Raw genomic sequence first — 19675 nt, forward strand, 5'->3', positions numbered from 1 at the left:
AGTTTTTTTCACTTTCAGAGCTGGTAGGGTTAGCAGGCTGCTTGGGCTTATCAACACATTTACAAGACAAAAGACGCCGACAGAGTGGTGCGAGCGGATTTAAGGTGGGCCAGATTTACAAGTTTTTTTGTAAGCTTTGGCAATTCTAGTTTTAATTATCTATATGTTTTTCATGCTCAGGATTTACCCATTTTAATCTTTTAACAGCCATGCTTAACAAGGTTTCTTTATATCCCCAGTTTAGAACTAACAGACAGTCCCTGATTTATTAGTTCATCTATTTTTCATTTTTCAAAATGATCAGTTATCTTTTGATTATTAATTATGGCAGAAATCATGATTTTCTAAAAACATCTAATGCATAAGGCAAGTTACGGCAAGTCCTCTTGAGGAGGTTTGAGAAAATGCACAGAATCTGAGCTTGTTAAAGAAGATTACAATTAAGAGATAGAGAAAAAAAAAAGAACCAAAGTAAAACAACATAATGTTGAAATACTGAAAACAATAAAAAGATAATGCAGCATGCACCTATAACTTTAGCAATTAAAATGATTATCGACTATAAATAAGAAATTGATGAATATTTAAACTCCACACAAAGAAATGATATAGTAACACTACTAGAAACTTACCCGAATCCATAACAAAGTTCCTCTCAGTAAAGATTCCTCTGTTCTAAAATGCATTATAAAGTTTGCCACATCATCAAGAGAAATCAGAGTCTGTGCAGAAGAAAATTATAAAGATTTCCCATTCAATATCGCCTTAGTAAGTGGCCATAAACAGAAAAATATGTTGTAGCTTATAAAACAAAACTGGTGTCAGATTTACACACACACACGCACACAATGATTTACTTTGCAACATTTTTGAGGGTTCAAAACATACATGTACAAATAAGTAAAGTTATATAATTCAATACCATTAGCATTATATTAAATTTAAATTAAAGCAGGGAACTGACAAAGAAACCACATTCACAATTAAAACAGGGCAAGAATCTTAAATTACCACTGACTCTTTAGACAACATTTCTTAAAAATTTAGGTAGGACACCTCATGCATCGGAACCAGTGTATACATCTTAATAGATACATGTTTACCAATAAATATGTCAACCACTGTACATAAACCCATCCAGTAAATATCAAAAGCAATATATCTCTCTATTATAAAAAAAAAAATCTTGGAAGGTTGGAAGGAGACAAGACGCGATTTTCGTCAAAGAAGAGGAGTCTTCGTGCCAAGAAATTTAACCATGCCCAGGGCCGAAATTAAAACAAAGAGTAGATGACAAAGTAGAACGTCATAAAGAATTCAAAAACATTTGTAGATCGTCTAATTCGTGTTGCCATCAGGGCATCAGCGAAACGAGCAGGGAGCGAAGTATAGTGATGGTGTGGGGAAACACATGGGAGAACACATACTGTACAAGCAAAAGTTTACAATAACATATTTATTATGAGACAAATGATTTTAGGTATGAATATGCAGATGGCTGAAATAATAAAACGTCTGGACCTGACTAATAGGTCTTGGATCCCTTTTCGTCTGATGGAATGGTTTTTCTACTTGCACGCCACAGCACGACACAAAACAATCCATTTAACGCTCGCCTTTCTCTCTCTCTCTGTTTGCTTTCTAAGCGTTTGCCCCACAATCCTCCCAAATGCATCACACCACTCACACTTTAGAAAATCGAAATTTAAAGACCTATACCTAATGCTGTAAATTTGGCACTTATTTTTTGGAAATAAAGTGCCAAACAATATATCATTTTCATGACACCAGCTCATAAAGCCTGTAAACCTGGGGCAATAAACTAAATCTTTGATACAGTATAATGCATGCAGGTGATACAAACACAATAATCTGCGATACAAATGGTGCACTATTACTATATATGGGATTTCAAACCAAAATGTTCATATAATATGTTCTTACTTAATGAAATTATAAAACAAAATTACTTTCACAAATTTCAAGATAAATAAACTTCTGATAAGCTATTAAAATTCAAAATGCTATAATACATCCTTCAATTTTCAAGTATGCTGGCATCAAAATTTCCAATAATAACATTACTGAGCAACAACAGAACTTACACACATTACCTACTTAATTTACAGTGCTGTGAAAAAGTATTTGCCCCCTTCCTGAGTTCTTTTTTTTTCATGTTTGTCACACTTGAATGTTTCAGATCATCAAACAAATTTAAATATTAGCCAAAGATAACCCAAGTAAACACAAAATGCTGTTTTAAGTGATGATTTTATTTATTAAGGATAAAACTATCCAAACCTACATGCCTCTGTGTGAAAAAGTAATTGCCCCACCGTTGTTAAATCATGAAATAACTGGTTAATCACAATTTTTGGAAAGCTGAGTTCAATTTCGCTCGCCAAACCAAGGCCTGATTATTGCCAGACCTGTTGAATTAAGAGATCACTTAAATAGAACCTGTCAGACAAAGTGAAGTAGGCCAAAAGATCACAAAAAGGAATACATCATGCCACAATCTAAAGAAATTCAATAAAAGATGAGAAGCAAAGTAACTGACATCTATCAGTCTGGAAAAGGTTACAAAGCCATTTCTAAAAGTGAGAGCCATTATCCACAAATGGAGAAAACATGAAACAGTGGTGAACCCTCCCAGGAGTGGCTGGTCTACAAAAATTACCCCAAGAGTGCAGTGACAACTCATCCAAGAGGTCACAAAAGAGCCCAGAACAACATCAATAGAACTGCAGGTCTCACTTGCCTCAGTCAGTGTCAGTGTTCATGACACAACCATAAGAAAGAGACTGAGTAAAAATGTTCCAAGGTGAAAACCACTGCTGATCAAAAAGAACATAAAGGCTTGTATCACTCTTGCCAAAAAACATCTTGATAATCTCCAAGACTTTTGGGAAAATAGTCTGTGGACTGACGAAACAAAAGTTGAACTTTTGGGAGGGTGTGCATCCCGTTACATCTGGCATAAAAGTAACACAGCATTTCATACCAACAGTCAAACATGTTGGTGGCAGTGTGATGGTCTGGGGCTGCTTTGCTGCTTCAGGACCTGGACGACTTGCTGTGATTGATGGAACCATGAATTCTGCTCTCTACCAAAAAATCCTGAAGGAGAATGTCCAGCCATCAGTTCATGACTTCAGGCTGAAGCACACTTGGGTTCTGCAGCACAATGGTCCAAAACACACCAGCAAGCCCTCCTCTGAATGGCTTAAAAAACAAAATGATGGTTTTGGACTGCCCTAGTAAAAGTTCAGACTTGAATCCAATTGAGATGCTGTGGCATGCCCTTAGAAAAGTGGTTCATGCTCGGAAACCCTCCAATGTGGCTGAGTTAAAACAATTCTGCAAAAAAGAGGGACAAAATTCCTCCACAGAAATGTGAAAGACTCACTGCCAGTTATCGCAAATGCTTGATTGCAGTTGTTGCTGCTAAGGGTGGCACAACCAGTTATTAGGTTTAGGGGGCAATTACTTTTCACATAGGGCCATGTAGGTTTGGATAGTTTTTTTTCCTTAATAAATAAAATCATCACTTAAAAACTGCATTTTCTGTTTGCTTGAGTTATCTTTGTCTAATATTTAAATTTGTTTGATGAACTGAAACATTTAAGTGTGACAAAAATGCAAAAAATAGGAAATCAGTAAGATGGGCAAATACTTTATCACAGCACTGTATATTAGGGCTGTCATGGTTGGTACAATCCTGGCAACATCACGAGTACAATCATAAATGGGACACCTGTGCTTGAGTGTACTAAATATAGATATTTGAAAAAAATAAACACAGTTTATTTTAATTCATATTAATGCCCCACTTAATATAGAAAACAGCCAAGCTATCTTGTAAAACAAACTCAACTAGTATTACCCTAAAGGCAAATATATTGTCTACAACTCATTAAAAACAACAAAAAAAGAAGACTGTATTTTTTTCACAATATCCACCAGATGGTGCCTTTGAGCACGATAAGAAAACAAAAGGCATAAAACAAAAGCATTAGAAATGACACTACACACAAGAAATGTGTAATTTGAAACGTGTATTTTGCAAGAAAAGAAATCTAATTACTATACTCAATCCCAGGAGAATACAACTCAAAATGTGAGTAAACCTAAATGCCTCTAAATGCAAAGCACCACAATTACCTGTATATTAACCATTTTATCAAAATGTCTTTAACCAGAAGCCTTTGCTATAACTGTTACGCTAATACAATCAGGTAACAAGAACAGTCTAAAATGTAATACTACTGGTGATGTAGTGGCAAAGCCCTTAGTTTATATCCATATCATTCATCAGTTCTCAGTGCAAGGATTTGGTTGGTGTCTCACAGTGTATGCACCCCAACTTGACTCAAATGACTTCTACCCCAGATACTGGAAAGCATTCTTTTTCCTTATAATAATAGACTGTAGTGCGTAATGTCATTATCACAGACATTTGAGTGCATCAACATATGTCACTAAGCTTGGGTGTGTACATTTTTTGCAAGACAGAGCAAACTATGCACATTTAGAGCTATATCACACAACACTGAGCAAAAATAATTTCATTTTATTAAAAATTTCATTTAACACTAGAATTACCAACACCTACGAAAAAACTCGTAAATCCAGCCCACCTTAAATCCCTTCGCACCTCTCCGTCAGCGTCTTTTGTCCCGTAAATGTGCTGATTAAGACAAGCAGCAAGCAGCCTACTACTCCATCCCCCCACCACAGCAGACCATGCACAAAGTTCTCCCAGCTCATGCTTTGATTATCTGGAAGTGAAGTGAGTTTTAGACTGGAAATAATAGATTGTTGTTTGGAACACATGTATTTCATATGTGTTCCGTTTCTACAATAATCTGTGTAAACACATTATTAAAACAGAGACGTTTTTCATATTTTAGTAATAAATGACAAAATGTAGGCATAAACTATATAATGTGTGAAGCATGAAGTCCAAACATCAAATAAACACTTTCACAAAAGTGTATTATTCAAGGATGATACAACAGCTTCTGTGGTGTATCGGTAAGAATTGCTGATTTGTATTCAAGGGTCCCCCGGTTCGATCCTGACTGGCTCCTGCATTTACCATTTCCAGTAGTGTGCTGCTCTTATTGTTAACATTATACAGTAAACACATATTAGGTTTGTGTCTGTAACACCCAGTGTATATTTACAGTAATTGTAAAAGTTAGTGGTTTATTTTTTTCACTTTTACTCTCTCAGTCACGATCACGATGCATACTACCGCCCCCCACCCCGAATATGACGCTGTTAGTTTTTATTTGATACTGGGAATAACTGTAGATGTGAGTGGTGTTTTGAGACAATGGACCTGAACATTCTCTGATCTGGATGGATAAAAGCTGACACACAAACGCTGGTGAATCTGCCTTATTTGTATCCCACCGTCACTTGATTTTTTTTTTTATTCAGTTTTATTGAGTGTTCCTGCTTACGCTGAATTAGTATGCACCTTATGGTCCATGATGTGAAAGCCACACTGACAAAAAAAAACAGAGACATCGGTATACAGTACATGATATTTGGAATTATTCATTTTATGACCTATATAGTACATTTCGGAAAACATTGTGGCACGTATACAACATTATTCATATTATCCACATTCATTCACAGCGGTTGTAATCAGTGACCGCGTGTTAAAATGCCCCCCTAGCCGATCTTACCAGTCCCCATATGTTGCTGTATGGTGGTGTTTCTTTTGTACTCCAGGACATGCAGAGGAAAGAACAGTACAGAGAGGTCAGTTCACCGTTATTAGCAATGATCAGATTCAAATGTTAACAGTTCCCACACACCGAAGGACTGTCCTTTCTACATTTATGACATGTGTACCCATTGCAATGTACACACTTCTCTCTGTGCTGTGGTTTCTATTACACACCTGAAAGAAAGAGACAATACAGTATATGTGACATTTTGAAGAAATAATTTTATGACCTGAATAGTACCAATCAGAAAACATCATCGCACTAATGCAATATTATTTGAAAACAAACAGCATCAGATCAGCTGTACATGTATGGTATTTGTAAAAGTTAGCTTTTTTCAGTTTTATTCTGTCAGTCATGTTCAAGCTCTCCCTCGTCCCCCAAACCCCCCCTTCTGATCTGACTCTAACTAACAGTGCCAGTATAAATCCACACCCGATCTGACAAGGTTCGTTTTCAAATAATATTGCATTAGTGCGACAATGTTTTCTGATTGGTACTAGAAGCGGCTTTGACATCATGTACCATAAGATGCATACTAATTCAGTGTGAGCAGGAATCCTCTTTAATAAAACCCTTGCGTGCGAGTGTCTGTGTCTCTTCTGGTGAATTGCGCATGGGTGGGGCCACACAGCACATATTGTCTGTTCCTGTGCATTCCCTGTGCAGAGAGAGAGACAGATGATACACACACAGGCGCGCGCAAGTCACACACACACACAGGCGCGCTCGAGTCACGCACACGCGCGCGCGCACACACACGACACACACACCGCGCGACACACGCGCACACGCACACACACACACGCAGGTGCGCGCGGGCGTCACACACAAACACGCGAGACACACACACACACGTGAAAGACAGAGAGACACACACACAGGCGAGAGACAGACAGACACACAGACACAGACACAGAGGCACGTGCTTAAGAGACACGCACGCGAGAGACAACACACACACACACACACACACACACAGGCACGTGTGCATTGTTGCGATGTTACTTTTCTTGGTTGTTTATTAAATTACAGATTTTTCAAATGTTCATTTTTTCCCCTGTGCTTAAAACTCATTAAAAAAAAAGTTTTTAGCGGGTCATAAGGCTATAGCGCAAATTCTTTTAGTGTTAGTTTTCTCTGTTGTTCAAGGTTTTCTTAGTGTTATTCAATGTTTTTACATTTAGTTTACTATTACGCTGTGCTTTCTATGGTATAGTTAACTATATTTGTGCTTAAAAACTTAAAAAAATATATATTTACATACAGTTCATATGGTCTGGAACGGATTAATTGTATTTACATACAATCCTATGGGGGAAATTACTTCGGTTCACGACCAAATCGGGTTACAACCAGGGTTTTGGAACGAATTATGGTCGTGAACCGAGGTTCCACTGTATTACTGTCAGAGAAAATTACAGGCATTTCATGGAAATACAAACCAGTATTACTGAGAGAGAAAATTAAAGGCACACAATACAGTGGCACATATTACAGCCAAATACAAGGTCCCTTGCCATTTAATATAGACTGTTCATGCAAAAGTTTATGCACTACTGTTCTAGCGCCCGTTATTTTAACGGGCTTAATGTCTAGTAATCAATAAAGCTGAATAAAAAAATTCAAGTGACGGTGTAATACAAAGAAGGCAGATTCACCAGCGTTTGTGTGTCAGCTTTTCCCTCCAGATCAGAGAATTTCCAGTTCCATTGTCTCAAAACACCACTCACATCTACAGTTATTCCTAGTTTCAGATTAAAAGTAACTGCCTCAGATCTGGGGCGGGGGGGGATTTCAGGATGCTGTATCGTTATCTTGATCGCAACATAGAGAATAAAAGTGTAAAAAAAAAAAAAAACTTTTACAAGTCCTATAAATTTACACCAGCTGTTACAGACACAAATCAAATTTTTTTTATTGTATAATATTAATAATAAGAGCAGCTCATTACTCAAAATGGTAAATTTGCCAGGGAACTGGTTTTGAACTCACAACCTTAGGTTTTTAAGTCAGCAGTTCTAATTGCTGCACCACAGAAGCTGTCGTATTTTACTTGCACCTTTTGTGAAAGTGCTTATTTGATATTTTGCCATCAGCCTTCACACATTATACAGTTCATGTCTACATTGTGTTATTTATTACTAAAACGTCAAATACGTTTGTTTTAATGATGTGTTTACATAGATTGTTGTAGACACAAAACACACATCAAATTATTTCTTCTTACAATTCTATGTAGCTCACTCCCAGATAATCAATCAAGGCAGGAACTAGGAGAACTTCTTGCCTGTTCTGAGGTTGTGGGGGTATGGTATAGCAGGCTGCTTGGGCTTATCAATACATTTAGAAGACAAAAGACTCTGACGGAGAGGTGCGAAGGGATTTAACGTGGGCCAGATTTACGAGTTTTTTCATTGGCTCTGGTAATTCTAGTGTTAAGATCGTTCTCTTTCTGTCTATCTGACGTGCTGTCATTTGCCTATTTACCTTGGATTTATTTGGTTTCAGGTCTGGGAAGAATTTTTATTAAGAGAGAGGTGTTGCTATGTTAGCTACTGTATACTATTCCTATGTCAATGCACAGTTGGTTATCTTGTTGGCAAATTAAATGCAGTACATATATGGATTTCCAAGTACTGTTTTTCTTTTCTTTTTTACCTGATAATCAAAAGTGAATGTGTGACAACACGTGCATAGTTAAGCTGAAGATGCTGTTTTATAAATTAACTAGCAAAATACCCGCACTTCGCAGCGGCGAAGTACTGCCTTAAAATTTTTATTAAGAAGAAAATTAAACCTTTTTAAACTGAGGGAAAATATACCAATAATTATTTGTTAAGGATCTCTTTGTATACCACATTGTGAGTTCGGCCCTCCGGTTGTAATATGACCAAGCTGTGCGCTGAGCTTACTCTTGAGCATGCGATGTACAGTTGGCCATGTGAACAGTAATCTTGTTTCAAATCTCACAGCTTGGATTGCTGCTGTCATAATCGGTTTGAGTTTCATGGTTTGTTTCAATTACGACAGTATTTGCAGGACTTGTGTTGAAGTGACATTCGGCATCTGTCAAGCATTGTAAGCATACAACCAGTTTCATCAATAACTTCACATCCAGCTTTTGAGAGTTTAAACATTCATAAACATCAAAGTGTCCACTACTGAAATCGTCACCTGTGAGTCTAAGATGTTTAAGAGGCTTTGGCGGTTGTCGAAAGGTGTAAAATATTTGGCCATTTCGGTACACTTGAAAGCGACAACCGAACAATTCAGCGGCAGCCATCAACTCACATGCAGATGCATAGATGAAGGGTTTAAGCATTTCACTCTTCTAGTGCTCCTGTGTAGTATAATTATCTCCTGTACCGTCATCAGTCCACACCTTGAACCTGTCCCAGTCATTCAATACATAAGACACAATGTTCCTCCGGATATCAAGAGTGAGCCTGATATGGCCGTGCAATATGTAACAAAGAGAATGGAAAAGGTAGGTGCCATCTCTGGGCATGGAAACCACTCGGTAAGTGACAGTTCTTTGATCGATGGTGATCACCTTGATAGACATATTAATGGGGGTACGGTTGGAATGATAAAGGAAATGGGTACCTGAACAATGTAAAGTAAGTGTAAAATACCTACACAATAACTATAATCGTAATAAATGAACAATAAAACAGCGGAGAAGCCGCGGATTAAATAAAAAGGCTGTAGTTACCAGCAGGGAGAAGTGAAGGAAGGGAATGTAGAGACCGGAGCGACGGACTGCCTTATATAGGCAGGCAGCCAACAGCGTGGGAGGCGTTGGGATGGGGGACCCAACACCGCCTCACACGGTGACCGAGCTGCAGGCTATGGACGTATATATGTACGTAAGTAGGATTCAGTTAACGTTGGGAACACGCCTATCAAATTTCTTGAAGATGGGCCCATAAGTAACAAAGACCATTGAAAAGTTCAGTATGGCTGCCGACAGTGGCGTCATACCACCGAAGTAAGTACGTACATTGGCTTTGGTTAGTGCAGGAAAGCCACCTACCAAATTTCGTGAAGACGGGGTCAGTCTTCTACTTACATGGGAAGTTGGAAAATTAGTGACATTGGAAAGTTCAATATGGCGGCCGACAGTGGCATCATACCATCGAAATAAGTACGTACATCGGTTTCGGTTAGTACAGGGAAGCCGCTTACCAAATTTTGTGAAGACGGGGCCATAAATAAGAAAGTTCAACATGGCGGACGTTGTCGACCGTTACGTGTAGAATTTCGAAATGAAACCTGCTTAACTATTGTAAGTAAGCTGTAAGGAATGAGACTGCCAAATTTCAGCCTTCTACCTACACGGGACGTTGGAGAATGAATGAATGAATGAATGAATGAGTGAGTGAGTGAGTGAATGTGAGTGAGTGAGTGAGTGCTTTGCCTTTTATTAGTATAGATTACAGTATTGTACTAGATTTTGGAAAATAGAAAGATCTGGCCTGACCACTGCTTTAATGTTTTCTTTTTTGCTGTGAGTACCTGCTGCATTTATTTAATTTTCTTCAGGGTATTCATTTGATTATTTGAATATCAGCATGTTCTTTGTATGGCAACCACAAATGTGCTGAGCTACAAATGCTCACAAAGACATGGATGTTAATTTAGACATAAATATATCAGAAGTTAGCGAAAAAACAAATAGTTCAGCTAAATTAATTTCTTCCATGGTGTCCAGTTTGCTATATACATTCAATATAATAAATAAAAAAAGAGATTCAGAGAGGAGAAAGCATCATAATAGTTCATGATTTTCAAGATATTAAATTAAATCTATAAAATTAAGAAAAAAAGTTCAGTACCACATCTGTCAAATTTAAAGCAGTTTGTAGGAGATAACACTGAGCTGCACCTCTAATTAAGACTTGATGTGTAATCATAGTGCCACGAAGAACTTCTCTGCAAGACAGAAAAACAAGTACAAACTGTAAGCATGCATAAAAAACAACATAAATCTAAAAATACTGTAAAGTATAATAAAAGCAACAGGGGGGGGGAACCAAACAGGTTACACTTAATAAGACAAGACTAAAATTTAGTGTACACTTAGCAGTTACACTATGCAGAGGATAGTACATGTTAGATCGCCTATTGCCATTTAGGGGACATTGGTAAATGTGGATTTCTAAATAGTTTGTAAAGAAAAACTTATTATAGACAAAAAAGTAACCAAATAATCAAATACAGCAGAAATAAACAATCATGCAAAGAACTGTATAGAGAAATTACCTGAAGGCATGTAAACCTTCCACTCCAAGGACTCTACAGTCTTTTACTTGTGCCAGTGCTTGCAAAATGAATAAAATGGGCACAGCACACCAGTTCCGACTAGACAGATTGTGGACAATCTTCAGCAAATATTCACCTGCAAATAGATATTATTATTATTACAGTTAACAGTACAAGTGAAAAATACCCCATGGCAAAATTTTAATATGCAAAATTTAAAATACCTCTTTTACCTCAAGACTAGTAAAAGCGTAAGCTGTATCACTTGCAGGTCTGATGATGGCAAAGGTCACTGAATCTACTGAATACACCAACTACTATGCTATAAAAAATGACTTTTTTTATAAAATCCCCTAAAACACTTAATAAACATGACATGATAGAGATATTTCACAAAACTTTTCAGTATCCATCTGATATATGCTCTACTGCAGGGGTGCCCAATATGTCGATTGCGACCAACCGGTAGATTGGAAAGGTAATGCAGGTAGATCGCGTTGCATTCAAAAAAATTTTTTTTAAACGTGTCTATCATATATCCTCCCTATGGCATTTGCTACTTAATTGACATACAGGGCCGGCCTAGGGAATCCATTCCTGGGAATTTGGGAATCCCGCATGTCATTCCCGGGAATCCCGGGCTTCCAGGGATGACACAGTGCACAGGCACCTCACATGTGAACGGTTTTAGAACGACTGACACTTATTTTTAATAAAACTACTCCAATATGTTGACGCCAATAAAAGACTAACCTTATTTACAAGCAGTTTATGCTGTCACATAAGTACATGTATCTAGTTAGTCGCGGTAATAAGAGCGTAGAAAGCACAACGTGTCCAGTGTGTGGTCGTCCAGGTGAGAGCGCACCTTCATGCAGAGTACGCCAGCCACTGAGAAAGCACGCTCTACCTCCACTGAAATGGGCGGCACAGTCACGAGATACTGATACACTTGTTCTAAACAATTCCTGCGCTTGCCGTTGCTCTGAAACACCGCCATTTCAGCTTTTACTGATGCATTCAGTTTCTTGTCATCATTCTGTGTGGCAAGTTTCTTGGCACAGATGATGCGGATGCAACAGACTGACGCATTGCAATTTCAAGTTGCTGTTCAAAGCTGTTGTCTGACATACGTCAATGAAGTCTGCCCCGTCCCTGCATTCGTGAGCTGCAAAGTGCAGACTCCTCCCACTCCACTGTGCTCAGTCTTAGTCGGAGCTGGGAGACTGACTGCTGCTGGTTTGTTGTTGACTGAATTAATTGGCAACACACTATACCGTGGGCCAAAAAACAGTGCCACTTAATTATTTTCAACTATAACTCTGTTATTTCTTGATCGATTTTTACACTTTTACACGCTATATATATGCAAGTTTGGCCTTTCCCGGGAATTACAGCAGTTTCATTCCCGGGAATCCTGGGCTCCCTAGGGGGGCCAGTCTGAGATCTCTTTTCTTCTAACACACTGGTCATCCCGCACGCACGATCAAACGCACAAGCTACTGCAAAACTCCAGCTATCTAAGTGATCTAGTTAGCCTTCCAATTTATATCGACTAAAGAAGGGATTTAAAAAAAAAAATTGTTGGTTATGGGCTGGATGTGGAATTGAAAGAGGATTTTTTTCTCTCACAATGTCACAATAGAAGTGCGATTGTATGATATGTCAATCTATCATTGCTATTCCAAAGGACGAAAATGTGGAAAAGCACTTTCGTACTGTTCATAAAAACAACGAAACTGACTTCCTTCCAAAAAGCGATCTGAGAAAGAGAAAGGAGAGGGAACTAAAATCGCAGTTAATCGGACAGCCGTCATTTTTCACTTGGCTGAATTCAAAAGCAAAGGCAGACACACCGAAGCATCATTCTGGGTGAGTCACTCGATCATTAAGCATAAGAAGTCCTTCCAAGATGGAGAGATGATAACAGAGGCCTTCACTGAGGCAGATGGCTAGGGAGAAATTCCTACTGAGATTTCAAGACCCCTGGCCAGAGAAAAAGGAGTTTCTCCTCGTCATTAAACATGCAGAATACAAGCAACTTAATAATGTTTAATGGCCGCTAGACTTGGCATTTTTTTCCCCAATCTGACCAACATGTTGAATGAGCTTAATTTACAGCTGCAAGGAAAAGAGAAAACCATGGTCAATATGATTAGCTCAGTTAATGCTTTCAAACGAAAAATGCAACATCTGTCCTCAAAGCTGCAGGGCCTTGATTTGGGGAACGTCCAAAACCTCGCGTCAGAGTTGGAGATGCAATGGAAGGCATGTGCGCATCTTCACAGCATATGCTACATAGAGCAGACTGAAAATTGTCTGTCATTTTAATGTAGGTACATTATTTTGACCTGGTCATTTTAAAAGTAGCTTGCAAGCCGGAAAAGTGTGGGCACCCCTACTCTACTGGATGAAGTTGCAATATTCTGTGCATTCTCTTAAAGGCTTGGAAACTATGTGATGACCTGTTTAAAGGTAACTCTCAACCATACACCTGTAAAGTACGTGAGCAACTAATCTGATGTACTGGTGCCACAACTAGTTGATTGTTTTTGTACTCTACTCCCCCAAATCCCCCTAATACAATATGTGCATTGTGATGGACTGTAGTTCTATCTTGAAAACCTATCACTAAAGAAACTGACAGAGGTTTCTGTAATGGTAAATTGGACCAGAAGGATTAAATAAAAGGCAGAAACAGAACAGCATAACCTGCAATTTCTTTCATCGTTGTTACTCTCAAAGAAGTGATTCAGATAGGAAACATCAGAATAAATAAAATTTGAAATAAAAGTGTACTACATTTAGCTTTATATTAATTTTAGTTTCTGTACCATATTTAGCAGTCAAAACCACAATGTGGTGGGTTCATTCATACTTGAACAACCTACCACTTTCCCAGACCTAGTCAATAAACTTTTATTCTATTTAACTTTATGAATATGACTCTATAAATGTGTACCATAATTTTGTTATATGGCCAGTTTTGTTCAAAAGAATCCAACAGTCTCTAATAAAATTAGAAAAAAACTTCCATTACAATTATTTAAATCTTAATGTGCCAAGGTAAAACATGCTCAGATATTTTTAAAACAAGGAAATTGAGACCAACAGAGATGAATTTCTGAATGATTTCACCAATGTCAGCGGAGTAAAAACAACACTTGCCATTTACCTACTATAGTTTTATGCTAAGACGGACAAGTTTCTGCATTCTTGTATATAAAGGATTAAGCAAGTGCAGACACCCTAACAATTTTAAGACTGTGCAAGCTGAACCATTAATTAAGATATTAAAGAAAGAAATCCCTATATACTTCCTTCCTTGAAAGGCATCAGGCATGATCACTATACCTTGCATAGTAGCTTTGTAAGAACTAATACCTAAATAAGTTGCCAACATCTGTCCAGCTGCTAAACCTTCCCAATCCAATTCATGGATCCCCATGAGGGACCAATCCATTAAAGGCTGACACTTGATTACTGGACACACCAATGCATATGCTTAAGGTAAGTCATGATCAAGTCATGGGGGTAACCAGATACAGGACACGGACAGAGGAAGAAGGTAGACAGAGAGTAGAACTGAGTTCCTGCAACAGTGATACAAAATTGTTAACTATTGCACCAATTTGGAATCTACTATACAGTACATCTTACTTCTGAAAGGATTAAACTTCAAATACCCACAGCTAAATGAACAAAACACAAAGCATACAAGATATGCCAACAACGTGGTAATTAGTAAAGATAGGGAAACTTTTACACGGACATTTAAAGGCAAACAAACACAGTATTAGCCTGTCTTACCTTTCCTGTCTTCTGGCAAACTTGAAAATAGTCTTACAAAAAACTTATTTAACTTTACACCAATTTCAGGGCAACATCCAATCATTTGTTCAGAAGACCTAAATGATAAGGAATTTGTGTGAATTATTCCTGTAATAGAATCAGGATATTATTTTTTTTAGAAAACATTAAAATACTCAAACATGTGTAGCATTTACACAAAAATTAAACCACAGTTTAATGTATACTATACACACACACACACACACACACGCACACAGGGGTGGGCTAAAATAGTAAGATTGCAAAACATCTATCTTTAAGATTATTTGGGCACGTACGAGATTGTAACTATGTGCACTGTGCCCTTGCAACATTCTTTTGAGCTGATAAAGCTATTGAAATAATCTAAACCTGCATGTCTTTTTCATACAAACAACTGTAAACCTATATTATATATATATATTTAAACTGTACTGCATACTGTATATATACACACCAACACATACATACATTCATACACACTGTATACATAAATTTACTATCACTTAAATTGAAAGTTGAAGGAGACCTGAGCCTAACCTGGCTGCACTAGACACAACGTTAGAAACAGCATCAGAAAACCTATTTGTGCACTGTATGGTATCCAACTGCCCACACCCACTCATATGGGTTCAGTTTAGTATTAAGTTAACATAGCCTGTATATCTTTGAAATGTGGGATAAAACTGGAGTAATCTCAAAAAAAACATGCAAACAGCAGAAGAATTTGCAGTCACCACAAAGAGCAACTAGCAGTGGGATTCAAAGCCAGAATGCTCAATCCATGAGGATTTAATTATTGCTTATGAAAAAACAACACACAAACGTTGTTCTAATACACGAAGAGGGTTATAACGGGAAGGGCATCTGGTGTCAAATTTTGCCATATCAATATGAAGACAATACAGATTTCTATACCGGACTGGTTGAGGCTCTGGCTAACAACAGCTGCCACCATTACAATTAGCCAAAAGAGTGCTGATGGATATTGGGCTCCTGTTGGCCAAAGAAGGAAAAGAGGGTGGAGGGGAGACATGTCTGGAGGCAGGTAAAGAGAAAGGAACTGAGGGTAGGAACTTTGAATGTTGGCAGTATGACTAGTAAGGGGACAGAGTTAGCAGATATGATGGAAAGAAGGAAGGTTGATATATTGTGCATGTAAGAGACTAAATGGAAGGGGAGTAAGGCCAGGTGGATCAGAGGTGGATTCAAATTGTTCTGTCATGGTGTGGATGGGAAAAGAAATGGGGTAGGGGTTATACTGAAGGAACAGTATGTCAAGAGTGTTTTGAAGGTGAAAAGAGCGTCAGACCAAGTGATGATTATGAAGCTGGAAATTGAAGGTGTGATGACAAGTGTTGTTAGTGCATATGCTCTGCATGCTGGGTATGCGATGGATGAGAAAGAAGATTTCTGAAGTGAGCTGGATGAATTGATGAACAGTGTACCCAAGGGACAGAGAGTGGTGATTGGAGCAGATTTCAATGAACATGTTGGTGAAGGGAACAGGAGAGACAAGGAGGTGATGGATAAGTATGGTGTGCAGGAGAGGAATGATAGAAGGTCAGATGATAGTGGATTTTACGAAAAGGACTGACATGGCTGTGGTGAATATGTATTTTAAGAAGAGGGAGGAACATAGGGTTATGTACATGAGTGGAGGAAAATGCACACAGATAGATTACTGAAGGAGACTAAAGACTGCAAAGTGGTGGCAAGGAAAAGAGTAGTTAAGCAGCATAGGATGGTGGTCTGTAGGATGACGTTGGAGATACAGAAGAGGAGGAGAGTGAGGGCAGAGCCAAGGATCAAATGGTGGAAGTTGAAAAAGGATGACTGCAAGGTTGAGTTCAGGGAGGAGGTAAGACAGGCACTGGGTGGCAGTGAAGAGTTACCAGACAGCTGGGCAACCACAGCAGAAATAGTAATGGTGAAGAGTGGTTGGAGTGACAATTGGACAGAGGATGGAGGATAAGGAAATCTGAATTCGGGAAGTACAGGAAAGTATACAGAGGAAGAGGATGGCGAAGAAGAAGTGGGATTATCAGAGAGATGCAGAAAGTAATCAAGAGTAAAAGGAGTAAAGGTGTAAGGTGAAGAGAAAGGTGGCAAAGGCTAAAGAAAAGGTGCATGAGGAGTTATATGAGAGGATGGACACTAAGGAGCGAGAAAAGGACCTGTACCAATTGGCTAAACAGAGGGACAGAGCTGGGAAAGATTTGCAGTAGGTTAGGGTGATAAATGATAAAGATGAAAACGTACTCATAAGTGAGGAGATTGTGTTGAGCAGATGGAAAGAGTACTTTCAGAGGTTGATGAATGAAGAGTATGAGAGAGAGAGAGAGAGAGAGAGAGAGAGAGAAGGTTGGATGATGTGGCAAAATGAATCAGGAAGTGCAGCGGATTAGCAAGGAGGAAGTAAGGACAGCTATGAAGAGGATGAAGGATGGAAAGGCCGTTGGTCCAGATGACAACCCTGTGGAAGCATGGAGGTGTTTAGGAGAGATGGCAGTGGAGTTTTTAGCCAGATTTTTTAATGGGATCTTGGAAAGTGAGAGGATGCCGGAGGAGTGGAGAAGAAGTGTACTGGTACCGAAGTTTAAGAATAAGGGGGGTGTGCAGAGCTGTAGTAACTACAGGGGGAAAAAAAAAATCGATAAGCCACAGCTTAAAGTTATGTGAAAGAGTAGTGGAAGCTAGGTTAAGAAGGGAGATGATGATTAGTGAGCAGCAGTACGGTTTCATGCCAGGAAAGAGCACCACAGGTGCGATGTTTACTCTGAGGGTGTTGATGGAGAAGTATAGAAAGGGCCAGAATGAGTTGCATTGTGTTTTCGTGGACCTGGAGAAAGCATATGACAGGGTGCCTCGAGAGGAGTTGTGATATTATATGAGGAAGTCAGGAGTGGCAGAGAAGTATATAAGAGTTGTACAGGATATGTAAGAGGGGAGTGTGACAGTGGCAAGATCTGCAGTAGAAGTGACAGATGCATTCAACGTGGAGGTGGGATTACATCAGGGATTGGCTCTGAGCCTTTCTTGTTTGCAATGGTGAAGGATAGGATGACAGACAAGATTAGACAGGAGACCCGTGGACTATGATGTTTGCCGATGACAATGTGATCTATAGCAAGAGTAGGGAGTAGGTTCAGGAGACCTTGGAGAAGTGGAGATATGCTCTAGAGAGAAGAAGAGAAGAGAAGGTCAGTAGGAACAAGACAGAATATATGCGTGCAAACAAAAGGGAGGTCAGTGGAATGGTAAGGATGCAGGGAGTAGAGTTGGTGAGGGTGGATGAGTTTAAATACTTGAGATCAGCAGTACAGCGTAATGGGGATTGTAGAAGAGAGGTGAAGAACAGAGTGCTGGCAGGGTGGAATGGGTAGAGAAGAGTATCTGGTGTAACAGACGGATACCAGCAAGAGTGAAATGAAGGTCTTGAGGACAGTAGTGAGACCAGCTATGTTATATGGGTTGGAGACAGAGATGAAGGTAGCAGAGTTAAAAATGGGTGTGAAAGGGTGTGACAAAGATGGATTGGATTAGGAACAAGTACATTAGAGGGTCAGCTCAGCTTGGATGATTTGGAGACAAAGTTAGAGAGGAGAGATTGCATTGGTTTGGACAGGCCGGGTATATTGGGAAAAGGATGCCAAGGATAGAGCTGCCAGGCAAGAGGAAAAGAGGAAGGCCTAAGAGAAGGTTTATGAAGAAGATTTCATGATTCACATAACGGCATACAGGTAGTTATCACTGCCAAATTTAGGAGATATGCCTGTTAATTATACATTTAGGCATCAAATTGTTATCTTAGAATTTGTTGGAATGTACCCTTAGGAGAATTAAATATTCTTGGAAGTCATTTCATTTTAGTTTTGATTTCCTAGCCCACCAGAATGGATGCATTATCTTAATAGAGTAAATTCAAGCCCTATTTTGTCAGTGATCTGCTTCACTTTTATTTTTATTATAAATAAATGGAAAGATTTCATTTAATGTCATACTATTATCACAGGAGCCTGACTGAAGCATGCAATATGCTGCAATTAGCAAGAAGCAGACAACTGGTGGGGTCTGACACATTACCCTTGTATACTATTCTATCAGAGGAAGAGAAGCACCGAGTGAGCTGTGGTTGCTGATCAGTTTCAAAAATATGTGGGTATGAGGTGTACAAGAATGCAGATGTTTCACAAAAGGTTGTTTGGTGCTTATATTTAACCTGTTTGGTATTCACATTTACTTGCATGGATTTGTTGGATCACCAATTAATGTTATGCTCTCCACAGACTTTCTAGTCTGGTTTCCTTTTAACTACAGGAAACTATGCCTCTGTAAAAACAAAGTACACAGCTTGTAATGTGAAGTGAAAAAAGAGCTTTTAATTACTGGCTGCAGTAAAAGGTTCCAGCGGCAGACAGATACTTCAAGATCCTGAAAACTCTCAGGAGGCATTCTATAGTGGAATCACTAATTAAGGAGTGAGGAAAGTTTTGTAGACTGGTTTATCATTTGTGATGGACAGCACCCATGGGCTGGTACACCATTTAGGATGGATGCTGGTCCATTACCTGCCTGAGAGGTCAGGATGAAGGGAAAACATGTTCTCTCCGGTAGGATGTCAGAAGATGGCAATGATATAAAGCATATGTTTTGCATCCCGGCTGGGACGGAGCAGGGTTATTTACCAGCCGAGAGACCAGTATAATGGAAGAACAGGAGGAAACATTGGAACAGGGCTATGGTCTCCCCCTATACACTAGATGGTAGCAACCCCAGGTTAGAATTTCCACACTAACAACTGCAGTGCATGTTGGGACATATAGTCC

General features: G+C 38.9%; 1 protein-coding gene across 2 annotated transcripts in view; it reads right to left on the reverse strand.

Annotated features, from left to right (window-relative positions):
• The window catches only part of tarbp1 (TAR (HIV-1) RNA binding protein 1), a 105073-nt gene that overhangs the window by 65206 nt on the left and 20192 nt on the right, over positions 1-19675 (reverse strand). The window contains exons 6-9 of one of the 2 annotated variants that reach the window (XM_039738149.1): positions 14826-14923; positions 11016-11151; positions 10589-10685; positions 633-722 (exon numbers count right to left, since the gene is read on the reverse strand). In XM_039738149.1, coding sequence (XP_039594083.1) covers positions 633-722; positions 10589-10685; positions 11016-11151; positions 14826-14923 — 421 coding nt within the window. The remainder of the gene's footprint in view (positions 1-632; positions 723-10588; positions 10686-11015; positions 11152-14825; positions 14924-19675) is intronic. The other variant, XM_039738150.1, reaches the window with a different exon arrangement.

Source organism: Polypterus senegalus, chromosome 16 (genome assembly GCF_016835505.1).
Source record: "Polypterus senegalus isolate Bchr_013 chromosome 16, ASM1683550v1, whole genome shotgun sequence".
NCBI lineage: Eukaryota > Metazoa > Chordata > Cladistia > Polypteriformes > Polypteridae > Polypterus > Polypterus senegalus.